The sequence below is a fragment of the Vigna angularis genome, chromosome 5, assembly GCF_016808095.1.
Source record: "Vigna angularis cultivar LongXiaoDou No.4 chromosome 5, ASM1680809v1, whole genome shotgun sequence".
Classification (NCBI taxonomy): domain Eukaryota; kingdom Viridiplantae; phylum Streptophyta; class Magnoliopsida; order Fabales; family Fabaceae; genus Vigna; species Vigna angularis.
The window spans coordinates 3,143,849-3,163,529 of record NC_068974.1 but is presented as its reverse complement, the minus strand read 5'-3'; the positions used below and the strand labels follow the sequence as shown (position 1 = coordinate 3,163,529).

The 19,681-nt window shown below is 36.3% G+C and overlaps 2 protein-coding genes and 1 pseudogene across 2 annotated transcripts; all 3 read left to right on the top strand.

The window, feature by feature from the left end:
- The first annotated feature begins 5,340 nt into the window (after window positions 1-5,340).
- Window positions 5,341-8,529, top strand: LOC108324828 (putative disease resistance RPP13-like protein 1). Its single transcript, XM_017557755.2, has one exon. The coding sequence runs from the start codon at window positions 5,494-5,496 to the stop codon at window positions 8,329-8,331; it is 2,838 nt and encodes a 945-aa protein (XP_017413244.1). The 5' UTR covers window positions 5,341-5,493; the 3' UTR covers window positions 8,332-8,529.
- A 424-nt stretch (window positions 8,530-8,953) lies between these two features.
- Window positions 8,954-13,980, top strand: LOC108324827 (putative disease resistance RPP13-like protein 1; annotated as a pseudogene).
- A 798-nt stretch (window positions 13,981-14,778) lies between these two features.
- Window positions 14,779-18,695, top strand: LOC108324183 (putative disease resistance protein At3g14460). Its single transcript, XM_017557042.2, has one exon. It carries the CDS (start codon window positions 15,058-15,060, stop codon window positions 18,604-18,606), a length of 3,549 nt encoding a protein of 1,182 aa, XP_017412531.1. The 5' UTR covers window positions 14,779-15,057; the 3' UTR covers window positions 18,607-18,695.
- The last annotated feature ends 986 nt before the right edge of the window (window positions 18,696-19,681 follow it).

Genomic DNA, 19,681 nt, shown 5'->3' with positions numbered 1-19,681 from the left:
CTCCATTTTCATCAACTTTCACATCCCTGCTGACTGAAGCAGTACCTGTTACTAAATCATACAATTTGTATCCTCCTGTAACATGATACCCAATCATCACTAGTGGAATTCCTCTATCATCCAGCTTTTTCCTCAACTGTTCTGGAACATCTTGTAGCATAGGGACCCAAATACTTTCAGATGCTTCACATCTGGCTTCACTCCTGACCAAGCTTCCTTTGGTGTGACATCATTAAGTCTCTTTGTTGGAGACAAATTTAATACATAGGTGGCTGTCAACACAGCCTCACCCCATAAGAAACTAGGTAGCCCCTTGCTTTTCAACATGCACCTTACCATGTTTAGGATTGTTCTATTTTTCCTCTCTGCTGCCCCATTGTGTTGAGGCGTGTAGGGAGGAGTAACCTCATGAACAATCCCTTCTTTTCCACAATAGTCTCTGAAATCAGTGGAGATATACTCTCCTCCTCCATCTGTTCTCAGTGTCTTCAATTTGTTTCCACTCCGCCTTTCAACCATATTTTTGAACTGCTGAAAATGTTGCAGTACTTCCCCTTTTCTCTTTAAGAGATAAACCCAACATTTTCTGGTCCAGTCATCTAAAAGTAGTAGAAAATACCTGCTGCCACCAGGTGTCTCTACTTGCATAGGGCCACAAACATCCGAGTACACCACTCCTATTTTCTCTGCAGATTTCTGGGGTAAAAACTTTTGAAAACTGCCACGTGTCTGTTTGCATTGGACACATTCCCTACAAACAGTTCTTGGAATGTCTACCTTTGATAAGCCAGTCACCAAATTCTTTTGACTTAGCATTTATAGATCTTTAAAATTCAGATGTCCAAATCTGAGGTGCCATAGCCACTCATTTTCCTCTTCTGCTGCAGTAAAACAGTGATGGTTTACTACCTCCATCACCAATTTAAACGTTCTGTTCTGGGAAAGTTCAGCCTGTATCACCTCTTTTCCATCTTGGTTGAAGATACTCAGGCCATTGTTTTCCATCTTCATCACATAGCCCTTTTGAAGCAGTTGTCCAAGACTAAGTAAATTAGTCTTTAACCCAGGTACATACAGTACCTCTTCAATAACCACTTCTCTACCATCTTCACCCCTCAAAGATACTCTGCTAGAGCATTCTGCCTCAAAACTGCTGTTATCAGCAAATTTGATCCTTCTATTCTTCACTCTCTGCACTGTCACAAACCAGTCTTTTCTCTCAGTCATGTGAGTTGAGTAGCCAGAGTCAAGATACCACACATTGCTTTTTGGTTGCTTCTCATCATCATAGGCCATCAAAATTACTGCCTCTGAATCTGATTCTTCTTGGACCAGATTAGCCCTCTTAGGTTTATTCTTGGCCCCTTCACCTTTCCAGCACTCCTTTGCATAGTGACCCAACTTCTGGCAGTTATAGCACTTCACCTTTTTCTTATCAAATTTCCATTCTCCATCAACATTCTTTGCTTTCTTCTCTTTTCCAGATTCAGTGAACTCTTGTCCTTGCTGATCTAGAGAATCTTTTCCTTTCTTTCCTCCTTTTTCACCTTTCTTGAACCCCTTTTTACCTCTCCATTGTGATCTGGCCTGCAGGGCTTGCTCCTGACATTGCCTGCGTTCATTGAGACGTAACTCTGATAATGACCAATTTTACTTCAATATCCAACATCAAATTGATGGAAATTGTCAACTCTTCCTTTACTTTTAGTCTTGTTTAACTCAATTTCTTGTTATTTGTAAGTGATTACATTATAAGTTGTAATTAGCCCATTTGATGGCTAATCCCCATTCAAAGAAGCTGGGAGAAGCTACTCACCAAAGAACATTGCCAAAACCCAAGAAAAGAGAGAAGAGGAGCTGAAAAGATGAAGAACCAAGGCTGCTGCAGAGAGTCACGCCGGACGCCTACTGACCTAAGCGGCGTCGGGCATGACAATGTTGACCGAGGGCGCGCCGGGCGCCTGTCTATCGGGCCGCTGGGTGCGACTTTTGCTGATGTGGCAGAAACGGCTTGTTTAGTTCTGGAACGCGAAGGGGTTGGCATCTTTGGCATCCCAAACACGAAATCTCTCAATTGGAGCGTCCAGAGGCGAGCTAGGAGCTGTGGGAACAACCCTTCTTCATCCTTGGGTCTTCATCCTTCTTCCATTTCCACCATTGTTGTAAGATCAAGCTCTCCATTCATGGAGAGCTAGTTTCATTCTTGTTGGGGATTGATGTAACCACAAATCTCTTATGTAAATTACAGTTGTTTTGAATGATTATATGCCTCTTTGATTGATTGTTAGTGTTTAATTCCTTTGCTTAAAGCTTGTATGATTGATTCAACCGTATCATGATTTTAGGGTTTGCTTGATATTGGGAAATATTGGGTGAATCTAGAACTGGATTAAACACCTAAAGGAAATTGTATCTAGGGATAGAACTAGGACCTTTGGTTGTCTTGAATCTCAATTCTTAAAGCGGATGAACTTGTTAGGTTTTCCAAGGGATTGGAGTTTAAGAAGTAAGTCTAGGCTCTCTCTACCAAGTGATTGGGTTTGAGTAAATTAAAAGATTGACATTGGCCAATTAATGAAGAGGAAGTGATTTTCTTTACATAAGAGTGAAGTAGGTGAAATCATCCCCCAACAATACCATTCCATATCATTTCTAATCTTTCATTTCCTAAGTGTTTGCATTATCAAAGATCACTTTTACCCTTTATGTTTTATCTTTAATTTAATTGCATGAAAACCCCAAAAACATGGAATCATTCTTTAGTCTAAATTAGTTAGATATTATACGATTGTCTAGGACACGAGTCTCTTAGGAAACGATACCCGGTCTTACCGGTTTTATTACTTGAACGATTCGATACGCTTGCCAAACCATCAACAAACTCATGAGCCTCCAGTGAATGCAGTAACTCCTCACTGTTAATATCCTCTCTTCTACGGGTTTCTTCAATAGCAGTCACCACATAGTCAAATCTGGGAGTTAGGGTTCTCATAACTTTATCTACTATGTACTCATCAGTTACCTTTTCACCACAAGCTCTCATTTTATTCACCAACTCCTGGACTTTATCAAAATACTCAGCCACAGTTTCACTTTCCTCCATGATTAGAGTTTCAAATTTCCTCCTTAAAGCTTGTAGTTTAACCTTTGCATTTCTATCTCCATCACCGTAGGTTTTCATCAGCATTCCCCAAATCTCCTTTGCAGTGGCTGCATTAGAGATTTTGTTGAAAATTTTCTGACTTACACATTGATACATCAAGAACCTGGCCTTGTTGTCCAGTTTCTCCAGTATCTTGTGTTCTTTCTTCTGTTCTTGGGTTGCCTTTTCACTCAACACAGGCACTCCTTCCTCAATGATTTCCAACACATCTTGAAAACTAAACACAACCCACATCTTGATCCGCCAATCTGCAAAATGCTTGCCATGAAACACAGGTAGTGACCCCTGAATTCCTCCAATTCCAGCCATCCTTTCTTGCTACAGTCTTTCTGAATCTTTGATCTAAATCCAGTCAAAGAACCCTCCTTTTCTGCAGTTCTGGATACACACACCTCCAGAATACAATGCTCACTTTCCACACACCTCAGGACAACAACCTATGCTCTTGATACCATATTAGAGTAAAAGGGCAGAAAGGTAAAATCCCATACTCAGATAATACTTTCTCTTTAAGACATATTAGTGGCACGTGCTTAGAGAGAGAAGTGAGATGAGTGTCGAGAATCAGAGAGAGAAAGAGCTTGCAACGCTCTGCTAGGGTTCCGACCCGTCTTGCAGACCACCACCACCACACACGGCGGAGCAACACCAGGATGCAGAAACAAACGGTCAAAAGCTTACAAATGCACTCAGGTATTCTGTATAATACTTCAAAATTTTATTAACACATGAATGAAAGATACAAAGACTATTTATACACAACCGCACACACAGTAACAGAATAACTTCTGTTTTGTTTATTTCCAACATATTATTTATCATAAATCAACCATAACTTGTTTAATAGTTCTGTAATTCAGTTCAAACAAAATTTTTAATTCATCGTCAAAATATATGAAAACAAAATGAGAAGCAATTACGATGTGGAACACGATTTTATCAAAACTGGCTCACTATGGCTATGTCACATAAGCAATTACGATGCTTTATAATATGCTAAGATCATGAGTGAAGCCAAATAGGATCACTTTTTTCGTCATTTTGAATGCTTCTAGTCATTCAGGTCTTGTACAGGAAGAGTTTCAGTTCTTCAAGTCCATGCCTAGTGAGCATGGTGTCGTCCCTGACCAACAGCACTACACAAGCTTAACTAATCTTTTTTATGAAGCAAAGTGTTTTAATGAATCAGTGAAGGATCTGCAGATGATGGATTCTAAGCCAGATGACCATGTTGTATGTTGATTGCGTGGGAATATAGATCATGGGAGAGAAGATACTCTTTATCAAATTGCAACCTTGAAACCTACAAATTACTTTCAAGTATTTATGCTTCACTTGGAAAATGGGATTTGGTTGAGAAAATAAGAGATATTTGTCGTGAGAGACAGGGGAGAAAAGAGTAGGCCATTAGTTGAATTGACATTGATAATAAGACTCACACTTCACTGAATTGGATGTGTCACACCCTTTGGACAGTGTCAATGACCTTTCTGCAGAGGGTGGGAAGGTTGGGTGGAAGATGGAGGAAGAGACGAGGGAGAGAGAGGGAGAAAATTGAGAAACACTGACTCAGTGCAAGAAAAAAAAATTATGTCAGTCTACCGTTAGCCACGTCAGTTGGTTTTTAACGGTGTTAGGACTAAAATCAAAGTTTTCTTAAGGAAGATGACTAAAATGTACCTTACTTTGAAAAAGGGACTAAAATCAAAATGGCTTGATAGTATAGAAACTAAAAACATATTTAACCCTAATATTAACCTCTGGCCAATCAAAATTAATATATAAAAAATAAGATTGAAAGAAAACTATCTTTTAAGTTATTTAACTAGTTTGCTGAGTTGGCTAGTTTGTTTTTATGGGTTTAGAAGTAAACATGCACTATGTCATCTTAAATATGTAAATTACACCAAAATATATAAATTTCCTACAAAGAAAATACATATAATGTTAGATTATTATTATAAATGTTATTTTAATATAAGGACAAAAATTCCCCTAACAAAATACATTGCAATACTAAAAGAACACAATAAATTTAAACAAGCTTTTTAGACAAAAATTCCCATAACAAGCTTTTAGATATATCTCTTAGTTTAAACAATTCACAGATTTAGTTAATATAATAATAGTCCCTTGTTCATATATGGAATACAATTGTTGAAGTATGTAATGCTCGGAAGACTCAGCAATTAATGGTTGACTAACCATAGAAGACTCAGCAATTAGTGGTTGACTAACCATATACAGTTTCATCACTACATTAACCATGCATTGCACTGAGTCAATGCATAAGCTATCAGCGTTTGAATCCCATTCATCCTTGTCTTACCATGGCATTAGAATTTGTTGGTGGTGCTCTTCTTTCTGCTTTCCTTCAGGTGGCATTCCAGAAGCTAGCTTCTCCCCAAATTCTCGATTTCTTTTGTGCAAAGAAGCTTGATCAGAAGCTGCTGACCAAGTTGGAAATCAAGTTGAATTCAATCAATTCTCTGGCTGATGATGCAGAGAGAAAACAGTTCACGGATCCACATGTCAGAAACTGGCTGCTTAGTGTCAAAGATGCTGTCCTTGATGCAGAGGATCTCTTGGATGATATACAAATGCTCTCCAAAAGAAAAGTGGATGATGATTCTGAATCTCAAACCTTTACGGGCTGTACTTGCAAGGTACTCAATTTCTTCAAATCTTCTCCTTTTAGTTCCCTTAACAAGGAAATTGAGTCTAGGATGGAACAAACCCTTGACGGCTTAGAATTTCTTTCAAACCAAAAGGGTTCTCTAGGATTGAAAACAGCTAAGAGTGTTGGATATGGGTTGAGTAATGAACTGCCACATAAATCACAAACAACTTCTTTGGTGGTTGGAACTGACATTTATGGCAGAGATGATGATAAAGAAGTGATTTTTGACTGGCTGACGTCTGACATCAATCGTAACCAGCCATCAATACTTTCTATTGTGGGAATGGGCGGAGTGGGTAAGACCACTCTTGCTCAACATGTATTCAATGACCCAAGGGTAGATGAGGCTAAATTTGTTGTCAAAGCTTGGGTTTGTATTTCAGATGAATTTGATGTTTTCAAGGTATCAAGATCAATTCTTGAGGCTGTAACTAAATTCACTGATGATAGTAGAGACACAGAGATGGTTCATAGAAGATTGAAAGAAAAATTGTCAGGGAAGAAATTTCTTCTAATTTTGGACGACGTTTGGAACGAAAACCAACTTAAATGGGAAGAAGTGCTGAAGCCCCTTGGGTTTGGAGTCCAAGGGAGTAGGATTCTTGTCACCACACGTAGTAAGGAAGTTGCTTCTACCATGCGGTCAGAAGTTCACTCCCTAAAGCAATTACATGAAGATCATTGCTGGAAATTGTTTGCTAAACATGCATTCCGAGATGATGATGATACTGAATCAAATCCAGAGTGTAGGGAGATTGGCATGAAGATGGTTAAAAAGTGTAAAGGACCACCTCTCGCCTTAAAAACAATGGGAAGCCTATTGTACAACAAATCATCTGTTTCAGAATGGAAAATTGTGTCCCAAAGCGAAATATGGGAATTTTCAAAAGAGCGAAGTAATATTATTCCCGCTTTAGCATTGAGCTATATCCACCTTCCTTCTCATCTCAAGGCGTGCTTTGTTTACTGTGCCATGTTCCCCAAGGATTATGAGTTTGAGAAGGAAAATTTGATACACTTGTGGATGACTGAAAATCTCTTACACAGTCGTCAGCATAGTGAGACTCTTGAAGAAGTTTGCCAACAATACTTCAATGATCTACTATCGAGGTCCTTCTTTCAACGATCAGGTGATGCGGAAGAACTATTTGTCATGCATGACCTTCTAAATGATTTGGCAAAATATGTCGCTGGAGACATATATTTCAGGTACGAACTTGGTCAAACAAATAAGATACAAAAAGTAACTCGGCATTTTTCAGTTAAAGGTAGATACAATGAATATTTTGATGGATTTGGAAGTTTATGTAATACAGAAAAGTTACGTACATTTATGCCTATAGATAGTAGTTTACATATCAATATGTCGACGATACATGAGTTGTTGACCAAGTTCAAGTTCTTGCGTATCTTATCGCTCTCTCATTGTTCTAACCTTGAAGAGTTACCTGACTCTGTCGGCAATCTTGAGCATCTTCGTTCGTTAGACCTCTCTTGGACGAAGATAAAAAAACTATCTGAAAAGATATGTTCACTTTCCCCCTTGCAAATACTGAAGTTGAACCATTGTATGGATTTGGAAGAGTTGCCCTCAAATTTGCATTTACTCACCACTCTGTGTCGACTTGAATTTACATGGACTAAAGTGAGAAAAGTGCCACCAGGTTTGGAAAAACTAAAAAATCTTAAAGTAATGATGAATTTCTTTGAGGTTGACCATAGCATGGAGTCGGGTATTCAACGGCTAGGAAAGCTCAACAACCTTTCTCATGGCCTATCAATTGAGGGACTGCAGGACATAGAGAATCCTGAGGATGCATTAGAAGCCGATTTAAAGAATAAAACACACCTTATGAGTCTGACATTGGGATGGAAGAGGACTGGGAACTCTATTGATTCAAAAAAAGCAGAGGACGTACTTGAGAATCTGCAACCTTCCAAAAACTTAAAGGAGTTGTCAATCATTAACTATGGTGGGAATAAATTTCCAAAGTGGTTAGTTGATGATTCGTTACCAAACCTGGTGTCCTTAGTGTTGCGCAATTGTGAATCTTGCCAACATTTACCTCCGCTTGGTCTTTTTCCACTTCTGAAGGCGTTGAAGATAATAGACTCTCCAAGACTTGTTGGGTCACTGAAAGGAGCTTTTGGAGACCGTTCTTCTTTGGAAAGCTTGGTGATAGCAAAACTGGATGCAGAATGTTTTCCTGATGAAAATTTGCTTCCACTCTCTCTTGCTAAACTAACCATATATGGTTTTCCAAATCTAGAAAAACTAGACTATAAGGGGCTTTTTCAACTCTCGTCTCTCCAATCATTGGCTCTTTATTTATGCCCCAAACTCCAATGCTTACCAGAGCAGGGTCTTCCACAATCAATTTCGAATCTTAATATATACAGATGTCCTTTGCTCATACAGCGTTGCCAGAGGGGAGGCGAAGACTGGGAAAAGATTGCTCACGTTCAATATCTGGACATCGACTATTGATAATTTCTGTTATAATATGTTAGGTGAATAGATTTTTCCTCTAATCCATAGTTTTTTTTTTTATTTTAAGATTATTATATTAAGAATAAAAGAATTAACCCAAGTTACAGTAAATTTCATTTTATAGGCAACTTAACTTGATGTTTTACAACTTGATCGGGAAGTGGATGTAAGCATGTTCCAATCACCATCCAAACTCAAAATATAATCACTCAAAATGTATAATAAATAATAATTATCTTATGTTTATGTAATAAGCAAAATCACATAAAATATGCTATATCTAGATTTTTGTTTTGAATAAATTTTGGAGGATTGTTCAAAAAAATGAACCTACATACTCACAAGGGTAAGCATGTTGGTTGACTCCTAATATTGCAACTACATTTAGTTTATTAATATTATCTTGTTCATTTACTTAAAATGTATTAGTCATCCTTTTTATTGCTCTTACTACTTGTACATGGTATTTGTGTTTGTATAAGATATAGACACTTTAGAGACTGTCTAAAATATTCTATTTTGTCTCTTTTAAAAATTAAAAACATTTTAATAATAGTAAATATAAAATAAATCTCCGTAATCATAGCATATTATAACAATTGACTTCACACAACACAACATGCATAAGACTCAGGTTTTGTTTAATAAATAGGGCCCTTTGACAACCAATATAACACTCAACTATTTCTATTTGCATTTTTAATAATTAACGATTATATTTGTTTCATCAAACACGATAAAACTAAACATTTTTAAATAAAAAATCTTAAGTTAATCTAAACATCTAAATATAATATTATCAAATATGAATCATAATCTAAAATATGTTCTTTAAAATTATTTAAACTCATATCAAATGGAATTCCTATAAGCTCATTCCCACTACATAATTTAAAACAATACTTCAATTGTTCCGTCACATAATATTTTCTCCAAATTACGAATTTTATTCCTCTCCATCTACAATGTCAAGCACAAGCACTATTAACATATACTATTAATTCTTTTTTATATCTATTTCTCACTCTATTGTTTTATTTTTAAGTCATAATAATTTTACTTAAAATATTACATGATATCATATCTAATAAAATTAAATCCCAATAGCCTTAAACATATATATCATTTATGGTATTCACTAAATTTTTACACCATAAAATCACAAGTAACATTACAAATAAATATAGAATGTAAACAACTACAATAATAACTTTAAAAATATCTCAATTAACTAGCTATTAACCTCGATAATCAAATACTTATATTTATAAAATTTATATTTTATTTCTTAATTTATTCAATATTCTTCCCACTTTCTTATTATTTCAATATTAATTAATTAATTGTTATGAAATGGTAAAAAATACAGTAAAAAAATATAATATGATCAAATATTCAATATAAAAAAAATATAATCATTTATTCAATGTTAAATATTTAGAAAGAAATTATAATTTTATATATTTCACATTAAAGTATCAAATAAAGTTCAAAACATTTATTAAATTTGTAAATGTTAATGAAACTTAGTTCATGAAATTTAGAAATACTTTACAAAAATTGTTTTAAATTTTTCTTTACTTTAACTTTTTTTAATTTTAATAAAATATTTTTTATACTATAATAAATTATAATACACCACTCGATCAAAATTACTAAACAAAAATCAACATATAATAAATCAATACTAATTTAAATCTAACATATATATTTTGAATTTCAATATGTGTTGAATAGAAATACAAAAGATTGATTACAATCACAATAAATTATTATATTAAATTAAATTTATTTATACAATTATAACAATAAAATTACAGTTATTTCTAACATCCCAAAATATATAGTATAAACTATATAATAGAGTCATCACATGCATGATAACATAGTAAAATTATGCGACTATAATATAAAGTATTATCCTTATCTTTATCCAAAATAACTATAGAATTTAAACTTTATATACAATTGATCTATTTCAAAACTATTTACAATACTAAACAACAACTAACTAAACAGCTGGATCCTCTCCATCAAGCGCCTGCTCCACGGAGATCTCATCTCCCTCTGCTCACACCCATAGGATAATCATTGCAAAGGAAAAACACCACACATACAAAACACAAACACAAGCAGAAAGGTAAGCTAGATATAAAAGCATTCATATAATTACAAAGCATAAATCATATACATGATACCTCAAGCAAGATAAAATAATTCAGACATCCTAACATGCTATGACCTAGACTACTCCGTTCAGACTTAGAATGATTGTCGAGCTATGGCGGGTCATGCACTCGTGATGGCCTCTACTGCTTTGCAAAGCCATTGCCAATGGGTTTCACCCTACTACACTCACGAGGTTAGTCTGTTCCAAGCCTTAAGGCATACTAGAAGCCCCTAAGACTAAGACCTCCTGCTACTCCTCATGACATGGTTCAATCATCTCTACTTTAGAATGAAAAACCATTAGAGTTTGAGGATAACCCCCAAGGTTGAGCTTCTGCATTCATTCTAAACAAACTTGAATCTCACCAAGAGATTCTACCTTGAAACTTACTACTTTACTTTGAGAACATACTTAATATCCCTTTAAATCATAACTCAAATTACTTGATACTCATATAACTTTTCACACAATCATACATAATCTAAATCATTCATCACATCATTAAAACCAAACAAGGAAATCAAGAACAGAGTAACTAGAACTCAAACCATTCACTTAGCGCACACTTTCGCATAGCGAACCCAGAGGTTTCTCGCACAACGACCCACCTCGCAGTTGGGTAAGACCACTCTTGCCCAACACGTATTCAATGACTCACAGATGGATGAGGCTAAATTTGATGTCAAAGCTTGGGTTTATGTTTCAGATGAATTTTACGTTTTCAAGGTATCAAGAGCAATTACTGAAGATTTTACTACATCAACCGATGATAATAGAGATACAGAGATGGTTCACAGAAGGTTGAAAGAAAAATTGACAGGAAAAAATTCTTCTTGTTTTGGATGATGTTTGGAACGAAAACCAATCTAAATGGGAAGAAGTGCAGAAGCTTCTTATTTTCGGAGCCCAAGGAAGTAGGATTCTTGTCGCAACACAAAAAAAGAGCGTTGCTTCTACCATGCGGTCTGAATATCACTTCCTAAAGTAACTAGAGTAACATCATAGCTGGAACCACTAGTGCAGTCAAGGGAAACGACAACAGTTATTTTCGCCCTTTGGTAGCGATTTCTGAATCAAGGCATATACAGACGAGGCAAAAAGTCTAGACTTTTATGCCTCGGTTCAAAGTCAACCGATGCAGTATGTCTTTTTTTTTTAAATTTTATTTTTGCAGGAATTTATGCCTCGGTTCCCACCAAACCGAGGCAGTATGTCCACCTCTACTGCCTCGGTTGGTCAACCAAGGCAGTAGGGTCTTTTTTTTTTCTTCCGCCAGACTTTATGCCTCGGTTGGGACCTGAACCGATGCCGTAGGGGTGTTTTCTGCCTCGGTTGTGGCACAACCGAGACATATTCTCCTTTTTTTAAGAACAAGTTTGTTTCTGCAACATTCTCAACTGCAGAAACAAACCTTCATATAATTTTACAGCCAGAACAGTGCAGAACAGTCCAGAATAATCCATAAGCGTATATTTTGAATGAAAATTATATTAAAACATAAATATATTCAATGTAATCATAAATCAACTTCTTAGAAGTATAAATCAATCCAATGTAATTATAAATCAACTTTGAAACATAAATCAGTCTAATGCACAAAGTTAAACTAATAATAATGTACAAAAGCATAAAACAACTTAGAAGCATAAACTTAGAATTTACTATATCCTAATATCTACTACGTACTATTATATAATTGAATTACATATTTAGCCACCCTTGATCCGTACGCAAGAGGGAGAAGTGAAAATTGTTTGCGTAAATGAACCTACTGCGTTTTGGCTAGTAAATAAAGGAGATTACCTCGGTTAACAAAAAATCGAGGCAATAACATATTATAGGACTCAATTAAACACACACCCGATGCCTATTCCCTTCAGGAAATGACAAATTTGAAATTCTGCGTCACACTATACTTCGGTCCTGCATCAACCGAAGTAGTATCTGTGTTTCAAAAAGCATGTCAGACGTAAAGTCTGACTTACAGCAGATTGTGCAGGGTGTTATTTGGTTATCTTTGAAACCGGTGTCGTAAACAATTTATGCCACGATTCTTTGTACATCCAAAGTATATAACTTCATCTTAATTTCAAAACTGCCACCGCCTCTTTAAATGTTTCGGTTTTTACGAAACCGCTGCATATATTGCGAGTTAAAAAAGTATTTTTTTACTAGTGAACTTGTTTGCTAAACATGCATTCCAAGATGATGATGATACTCAACCAAATCTACAGTGCAAGGAGATTGGCACGAAAATGGTTAAAAAATGTAAAGGACTAACTCTTGCTTTGAAAACAATGGGAAATCTGTTATACAACAAATCATCTGTTGCAGAATGGGAAACTGTGTTACAAAGCGAAATATGGGAATTTTCAAAGGAGCGTTGTGATATTGTTCCCGCTTTAGCATTAAGCTATATCCACCTTCCTTCTCATCTCAAAGTCTGCTTTGCTTACTGCGCCCTCTTCCCCAAGGATTATGAGTTTAAGAAGGAGCATTTGATGCCCTTGTGGATGACCGAAAATCTCCTACATTATCCCACAGAAGAAGTTTGCCAACAATACTTCGATGATCTACTTTCAAGATCCTTCTTCCAACAATCAGGTAAAAAGGAAGAAACATATGTTCTAAATGATTTTGCAAAATATGTTGGAGGAGGCATATACTTCAGGTGGGAAGTTGGTCAAACAGAGAAGATACAAAAAGTAACTCGTCATTTTTCAGTTGAACTTGGATACAATCAATATTTTGATGGGTTTGGAACTTCATGCAATACAGAAAGGTTACATACATTTATGCCCATAGGTTGTTTAAATATCAGTATGTCGATATATGAGTTGTTCTCCAAATTTAAGTTTTTACGAATTTTATCTTTTGCTGGTTGTTCTGACATCAGGAAAGTACCTGACTCTGTTAGCAATCTTGAGCATCTCCGTTCTTTAGACCACTCTCGTACAGAAATAAAAAATCTAACTGAAAAGATATGTTCCCTCTCCCACTTGCAAATATTGAAGTTGAATTAATGTAAAAATTTGAATCAGCTACCCTCAAATTTGCATTTACTCACTAATTTGTGTCGCCTTGAATTCATATATACTAAAGTGAAAAGGGTGCCACCACATTTGGGAAAACTGAAGAATCTTAAAGTAGTAATGAATTCCTTTAGTGTTGGTCGTGGCACGGAGTTCAGTATTCAACGGTTAGGAGAGCTAAACCTTGATGGAAGTCTATCAATTGGGGAGCTGCAGAATATTGAAAATTCCCTGGATGCATTAGAAGCAAATTTGAAGAATAAAACGCATCTTGTGAAGCTAAATTTGGAGTGGAATTGGTGGAGGAATGACAACTCTACTGATTCAAAAAAAGACGAGGACGTAATTGAGAATCTGCAACCTTTCAAAATCTTAAAGGAGTTGTCAATCTTTGAAAAGCTTGGAGATATCAAAATAAAAACTGGATGCAGAATGTTTTCTTGATGAAAGTTTGCTTCCACCCCTCTTGCTAAGCTAACCATTCGTGCTTGTCCAAATCTAGAAAAACTAGACTATAAACAATCATTGGCTCTTGAGGACTGCCCCAAACTCCAATGCTTACCAGAGCAGTGTCTTCCCTTATCAATTTCGAATCTTCAAATAAACAAATGTCCTTTGCTCAAACAGCGTTGCCAGAGAGGAGGTGCAGTCTGGGAAAAGATGGTTCACATCCAATATCTGAAAATGCGGTAGTCATTTTGTTCGTTTTGAATACCGATGCATTTGGTTGAACTATAAATGTCGTAAATTTAAATAAAAAGTACAGATTTATAAAATTAAATTTTAAATAATTATTCAGTTCTTAATATTTCTCTTCACTGATAATTTTGAAAGAAACATCTAAATGACAATGACTCAGTATGCTTAACCTTATCCATTCATCCATAGCCTTATCCATTCATACACTCTATTTACAAGTCTTACAATAAGCCATCACTCCTAAAATAGATTATTACCATTCTTTCATCGTAATATTAACCTCTGGCCAATCAAAATTAATATATAAATAATAAGATTGAAAGAAAATTATCTTTAAGTTATTTAACTAGTTTGCTGAGTTGGCTAGTATGTTTTTAAGCTTTTAGAAGTAAACATGCACTATGTCATCTTAAACATGTAAATTACATCAAAATATATAAAATTCCTACAAAGAAAATACATATAATGTTAGATTATTATTATAAATGTTATTTTAATATAAAGACAAAAATTCCCATAACAAAATACATTGCAATACTAAAAGAACACATTAAAATTTAAACAAGCTTTTTAGACAAACATTTCCATAACAAGCTTTTTAATATCTCTTAGTTCAAACAATTCACTTATTTAGTTAATATAATAATAGCCCCTTGTTCATAAATGGAATACAATGGTTGAAATATGTAATGCGTGGAAGACTCAGCAATTAATTAATGGTTGACTAACCATATACAGTTTCATCACTACATTAACCCTGCATTGCACTGAGTCAATGGCATAAGCTATCAGCGGTTCAATCCCATTCATCCCTGTCTTACCATGGCATTAGAATTTGTTGGTGGTGCTCTTCTTTCTGCTTTCCTTCAGGTGGCATTCCAGAAACTAGCTTCTCCCCAAATTCTCGATTTCTTTTGTGCAAAGAAGCTTGATCAGAAGCTGCTGACCAAGTTGGAAACCAAGCTGAATTCAATCGATTCTCTGGCTGATGATGCAGAGAGAAAGCAGTTCACGGATCCATATGTCAGAAACTGGCTGCTTAGTGTCAAAGATGCTGTCCTTGATGTAGAGGATCTTTTGGATGATATACAAATGCTCTCCAAAAGAAAAGTGGATGATGATTCTGAATCTCAAACCTTTACGGGCTGTTCTTGCAAGGTACTCAATTTCTTCAAATCTTCTCCTTTTAGTTCTCTTAACAAGGAAATTGAGTCTAGGATGGAACAAACCCTTGACGGCTTAGAATTTCTTTCAAACCAAAAGGGTGCTCTAGGATTGAAAACAGCTAAGAGTGTTGGATATGGGTTGAGTAATGAACTGCCACAAAAATCACAAACAACATCTTTGGTGGTTGGAACTGACATTTATGGCAGAGAGGATGATAAAGAAGTGATTTTTGACTGGCTGACGTCTGACATCAATCGTAACCAGCCATCAATACTTTCTATTGTGGGAATGGGCGGAGTGGGTAAGACCACTCTTGCTCAACATGTATTCAATGATCCAAGGGTGGATGAGCCTAAATTTAATGTCAAAGTTTGGGTTTGTGTTTCAGAAGAATTTGATGTTTTTAAGGTATCAAGAGCAATTCTTGAAGGTGTCACTAAATCAACTGATGATAGTAGAGATCTGGAGATGGTTCATAGTAGATTGAAAGAAAAATTGATGGGAAAGAAATTCCTTCTCGTTTTGGATGACGTTTGGAACGAAAACCAACCTAAATGGGAAGAAGTGAAGAAGCCCCTTGTATTCGCTGCCCAAGAGAGTAGGATTCTTGTCACCACACGTAGTAAGGAAGTTGCTTCTACCATGATGTCAGAAGTTCACTTCCTAAAGCAATTACATGAAGATCATTGCTGGAAATTGTTTGCTAAACATGCATTCCGAGATGATGATGATACTGAATCAAATCCAGAGTGTAGGGAGATTGGCATGAAGATTGTTAAAAAGTGTAAAGGACTACCTCTCGCCTTGAAAACAATGGGAAGCCTATTGTACAATAAATCATCTGTTTCAGAATGGAAAATTGTGTCCCAAAGCGAAATATGGGAATTTTCAAAAGAGCAATCTGATATTATTCCCGCTTTAGCATTGAGCTATATCCACCTTCCTTCGCATCTCAAGGCCTGCTTTGTTTACTGTGCCCTGTTTCCCAAAGATTATGAATTTAAGAAGGAGCATTTGATACACTTGTGGATGACTGAAAATCTCCCACACTGTCGTCAACATAGTAAGACTCCAGAAGAAGTTTGCCAACAATACTTCAATGATCTATTATCAAGGTCCTTCTTCCAACAATCAGGTGAAAAGATAGGACTATTTGTCATGCATGACCTTCTGAATGATTTGGCAAAATATGTCGGTGGAGACATATACTTTAGGTGGGAAGATGATCAAGCCGAAAAGATACAAAAAGAGACTCGTCATTTCTCACTTGAACTTGGTGACAACAAATATTTTGATGGGTTTGGAACTTTATGCAAAACGGAAAGGTTGCGTACATTTCTGCCAACATCAGATAGGAAATTGGTTTACTTATATTGGTATTGCAATATGTCGATACATGAATTGTTCACCAAGTTCAAGTTCTTGCGTATCTTATCTCTCTCTCATTGTTCTAACCTTAAAGAGTTACCTGACTCTGTCGGCAATCTTGAACATCTCCGTTCGTTAGACCTCTCTTGGACTGACATAAAAAAACTATCTGAAAAGATATGTTCACTTTCCAACTTGCAAATACTGAAGTTGAACTGTTGTAGCCTTTTGGAAGAGTTGCCCTCAAATTTGCATTTACTTACCACTTTGTGTCGCCTTGAATTTATATTCACTAAAGTGAGAAAAGTGCCACCAGGTTTGGAAAAACTAAAGAATCTAAAAGTAATGATGACTACCTTTGAGGTTGACCATAGCATGGAGTCGGGTATTCAACGGCTAGGAAAGCTCAACATCCTTTATGAAAACCTATCAATTGGGGGACTGCAGGACATTGAGAATCCTGTGGATGCATTAGAAGCCGATTTGAAGAACAAAACACACCTTGTGAGGCTGACATTGGGATGGGAGAGGACTGGGAACTCTGTTGATTCAAAAAAAGAAGAGGAGGTAAATGAGAATCTGCAACCTTCCAAAAACTTAAAAGAGTTGTCAATCTTAGACTATGGTGGGAATAAATTTCCAAAGTGGTTAGTTGATGATTCGTTACCAAACCTGGTGTCCTTAGAGTTGGCTAACTGTGAATTTTGCCCAAGCTTACCTCCGCTTGGTCTTTTGCCATTTCTGAGGAAGCTGTATATTTCAGGGTTTGATAAGGTAGTGAGCATTGATGCTGATTTTCATGGGAACAACTCTTCTTCATTTCAATCCCTTCAAAGGTTGGAGTTCTCCAATATGAAGCAATGGGAAAAATGGGAATGCCAAGCTGTGACAGGTGCTTTTCCAAATCTTCAAATTCTTTCTTTAAAGAATTGTCCGAAACTGAAAGGACAACTACCAGACCTACTTGTTCCTTTGGAAACACTAGAAATTACAGGTTGCCAACAACTTGAAGCTTTCCCTCCCAGGACTCTAGAATTAGACCTACGTCACTGTGGAAAGTTGCAATTGGATTGGGCTCCAATGGAATGGCCTAGAACGGGTGGGCACCACATGAAAGCATTATTCTCTAAAGGTGATGGGTCCCACACTCTTGATAAGTTGGAAATTGAAGACTCAATCGATGACTCTATCCCTCTAACGACTTTTCCTCTAGATTCATTCTCAACAGTCAAGAGACTTGTTCTCTCTAGGTTTGGTAATCTACGTATGATCTCACAGGATCAAGCTCATCATGATCTCGGAGATCTAATAATCAGCGAGTGCCCTAAATTAGAATCATTTCCTGCAAACATGCATATGTTGCTTCCATCTCTATGGAGGCTACGGATAATGGACTGTCCAAGGCTTAAGTTGTTGTCTAGCGGAGGTTTGCCATCGAATCTAGAAGAGATGAAACTCATTAATTGCTCTAGACTTGCTGTGTCACTGAAAGGAGCTTTCGTAGACAGTTCTTCTTTGGAAAGCTTAGAGATATCAGAACTGGATGCAGAATGTTTTCCTGATGAAAGTTTGCTTCCACCCTCCCTTGCTAAACTAACCATTCGTGATTGTCTAAATCTAGAAAAACTAGACTATATGGGGCTTTCCCAACTCTCATCTCTCCAATCATTGGCTCTTCTTCACTGCCCCAAACTCCAATGCTTACCAGAGCAGGGTCTTCCCCAATCAATTTCGAATCTTCGAATAGTCAATTGTCCTTTGCTCAAACAGCGTTGCCATAGAGGAGGCCAAGACTGGGAAAAGATTGCTGACATTCAATGTCTGAACATTTGGTAGTGATGTTGTTCGTTTTGAATACTGGATGCTTTTGGTCGAACTATAAACTATTTTTCTTTTGAATGTATATAAACTACTTTTCTCTTTCATTGGTAGTCGTGGAAAAACTTCTAACAATTCATCCTTTCCATCAACTTTTTTAACATCAAAATTATGAACACTCTCCCTTTGTATACTATTAGGTTTAGAATAATTATACAACTATGTTCGAACTCCTTGAAAAATATGTTTATTTGTATTTTTATGTTTAATATTATATTATTTCTTTTAAATTATGCTTTAAATATTTTAAAAACTTTTTAGTCTTTTTCCTTAGGCTGTGTTCGCATGAACATAATTTACTGTTCATGCGAATTACAGAGCGATGCATTAAGTATATTATGCGTTGAACTTGTTAATTCTCTCATTACTGCTGCCCGTAACCAACATATCATCTACATATAGGCACACAATTACCATATCTTTCCTGTCATTCTTCTCATAACACTGAACATATACCCCATGTTCAGACACACATTTTTCAAAGCCAATGCTGCTCATGAATCCATCTATCTTCTGGTTCCAGGCCCTTGGAGCCTGCTTAAGCCCATATAAGGCCTTCTTTAACTTGTACACCTTGTCAATGTGTTTCTTAACTTCAAAACCTTGAGGTTGAACCACATAAACTTCCTCTTCCAGGTCTCCATTCAAAAAGGTAGACTTTACATCTAATTGATGTAACACCTAGTTGTTTTGTACAACCACTGAAACTACCAGTCTCACTGTCTCCAATCTGGCCACAGGTGCAAACACCTCTCCATAATCAATTCCAGCTTGCTATAAAAATCCTTTAGCCACCAACCTGGCTTTGTATCTCACAACCCCTTGAGGATTTATTTTAGACTTATAAATCCATTTTAGAGCTATGGGTCTCTTGTTAGGAGGTAATTCTGTCAGCTCCCAGGTCTGGTTCTTCACAATTGACCCAATTTCTTCCTGCATAGCCTTGTTCCATCTCTCATCCTTCACTGCCTGCTCAAAGTTAACTAGTTCTGCTTCTCCTATTAAGGCAAAGTGCACAAAATTACCTTCTGAT

Coding starts and splice junctions, on each gene's coding strand:
- LOC108324183 (XM_017557042.2), top strand. CDS start 15,058: ATGGCATTAGAATTTGTTGGTGGTGCTCTTCTTTCTGCTTTCCTTCAG.
- LOC108324828 (XM_017557755.2), top strand. CDS start 5,494: ATGGCATTAGAATTTGTTGGTGGTGCTCTTCTTTCTGCTTTCCTTCAG.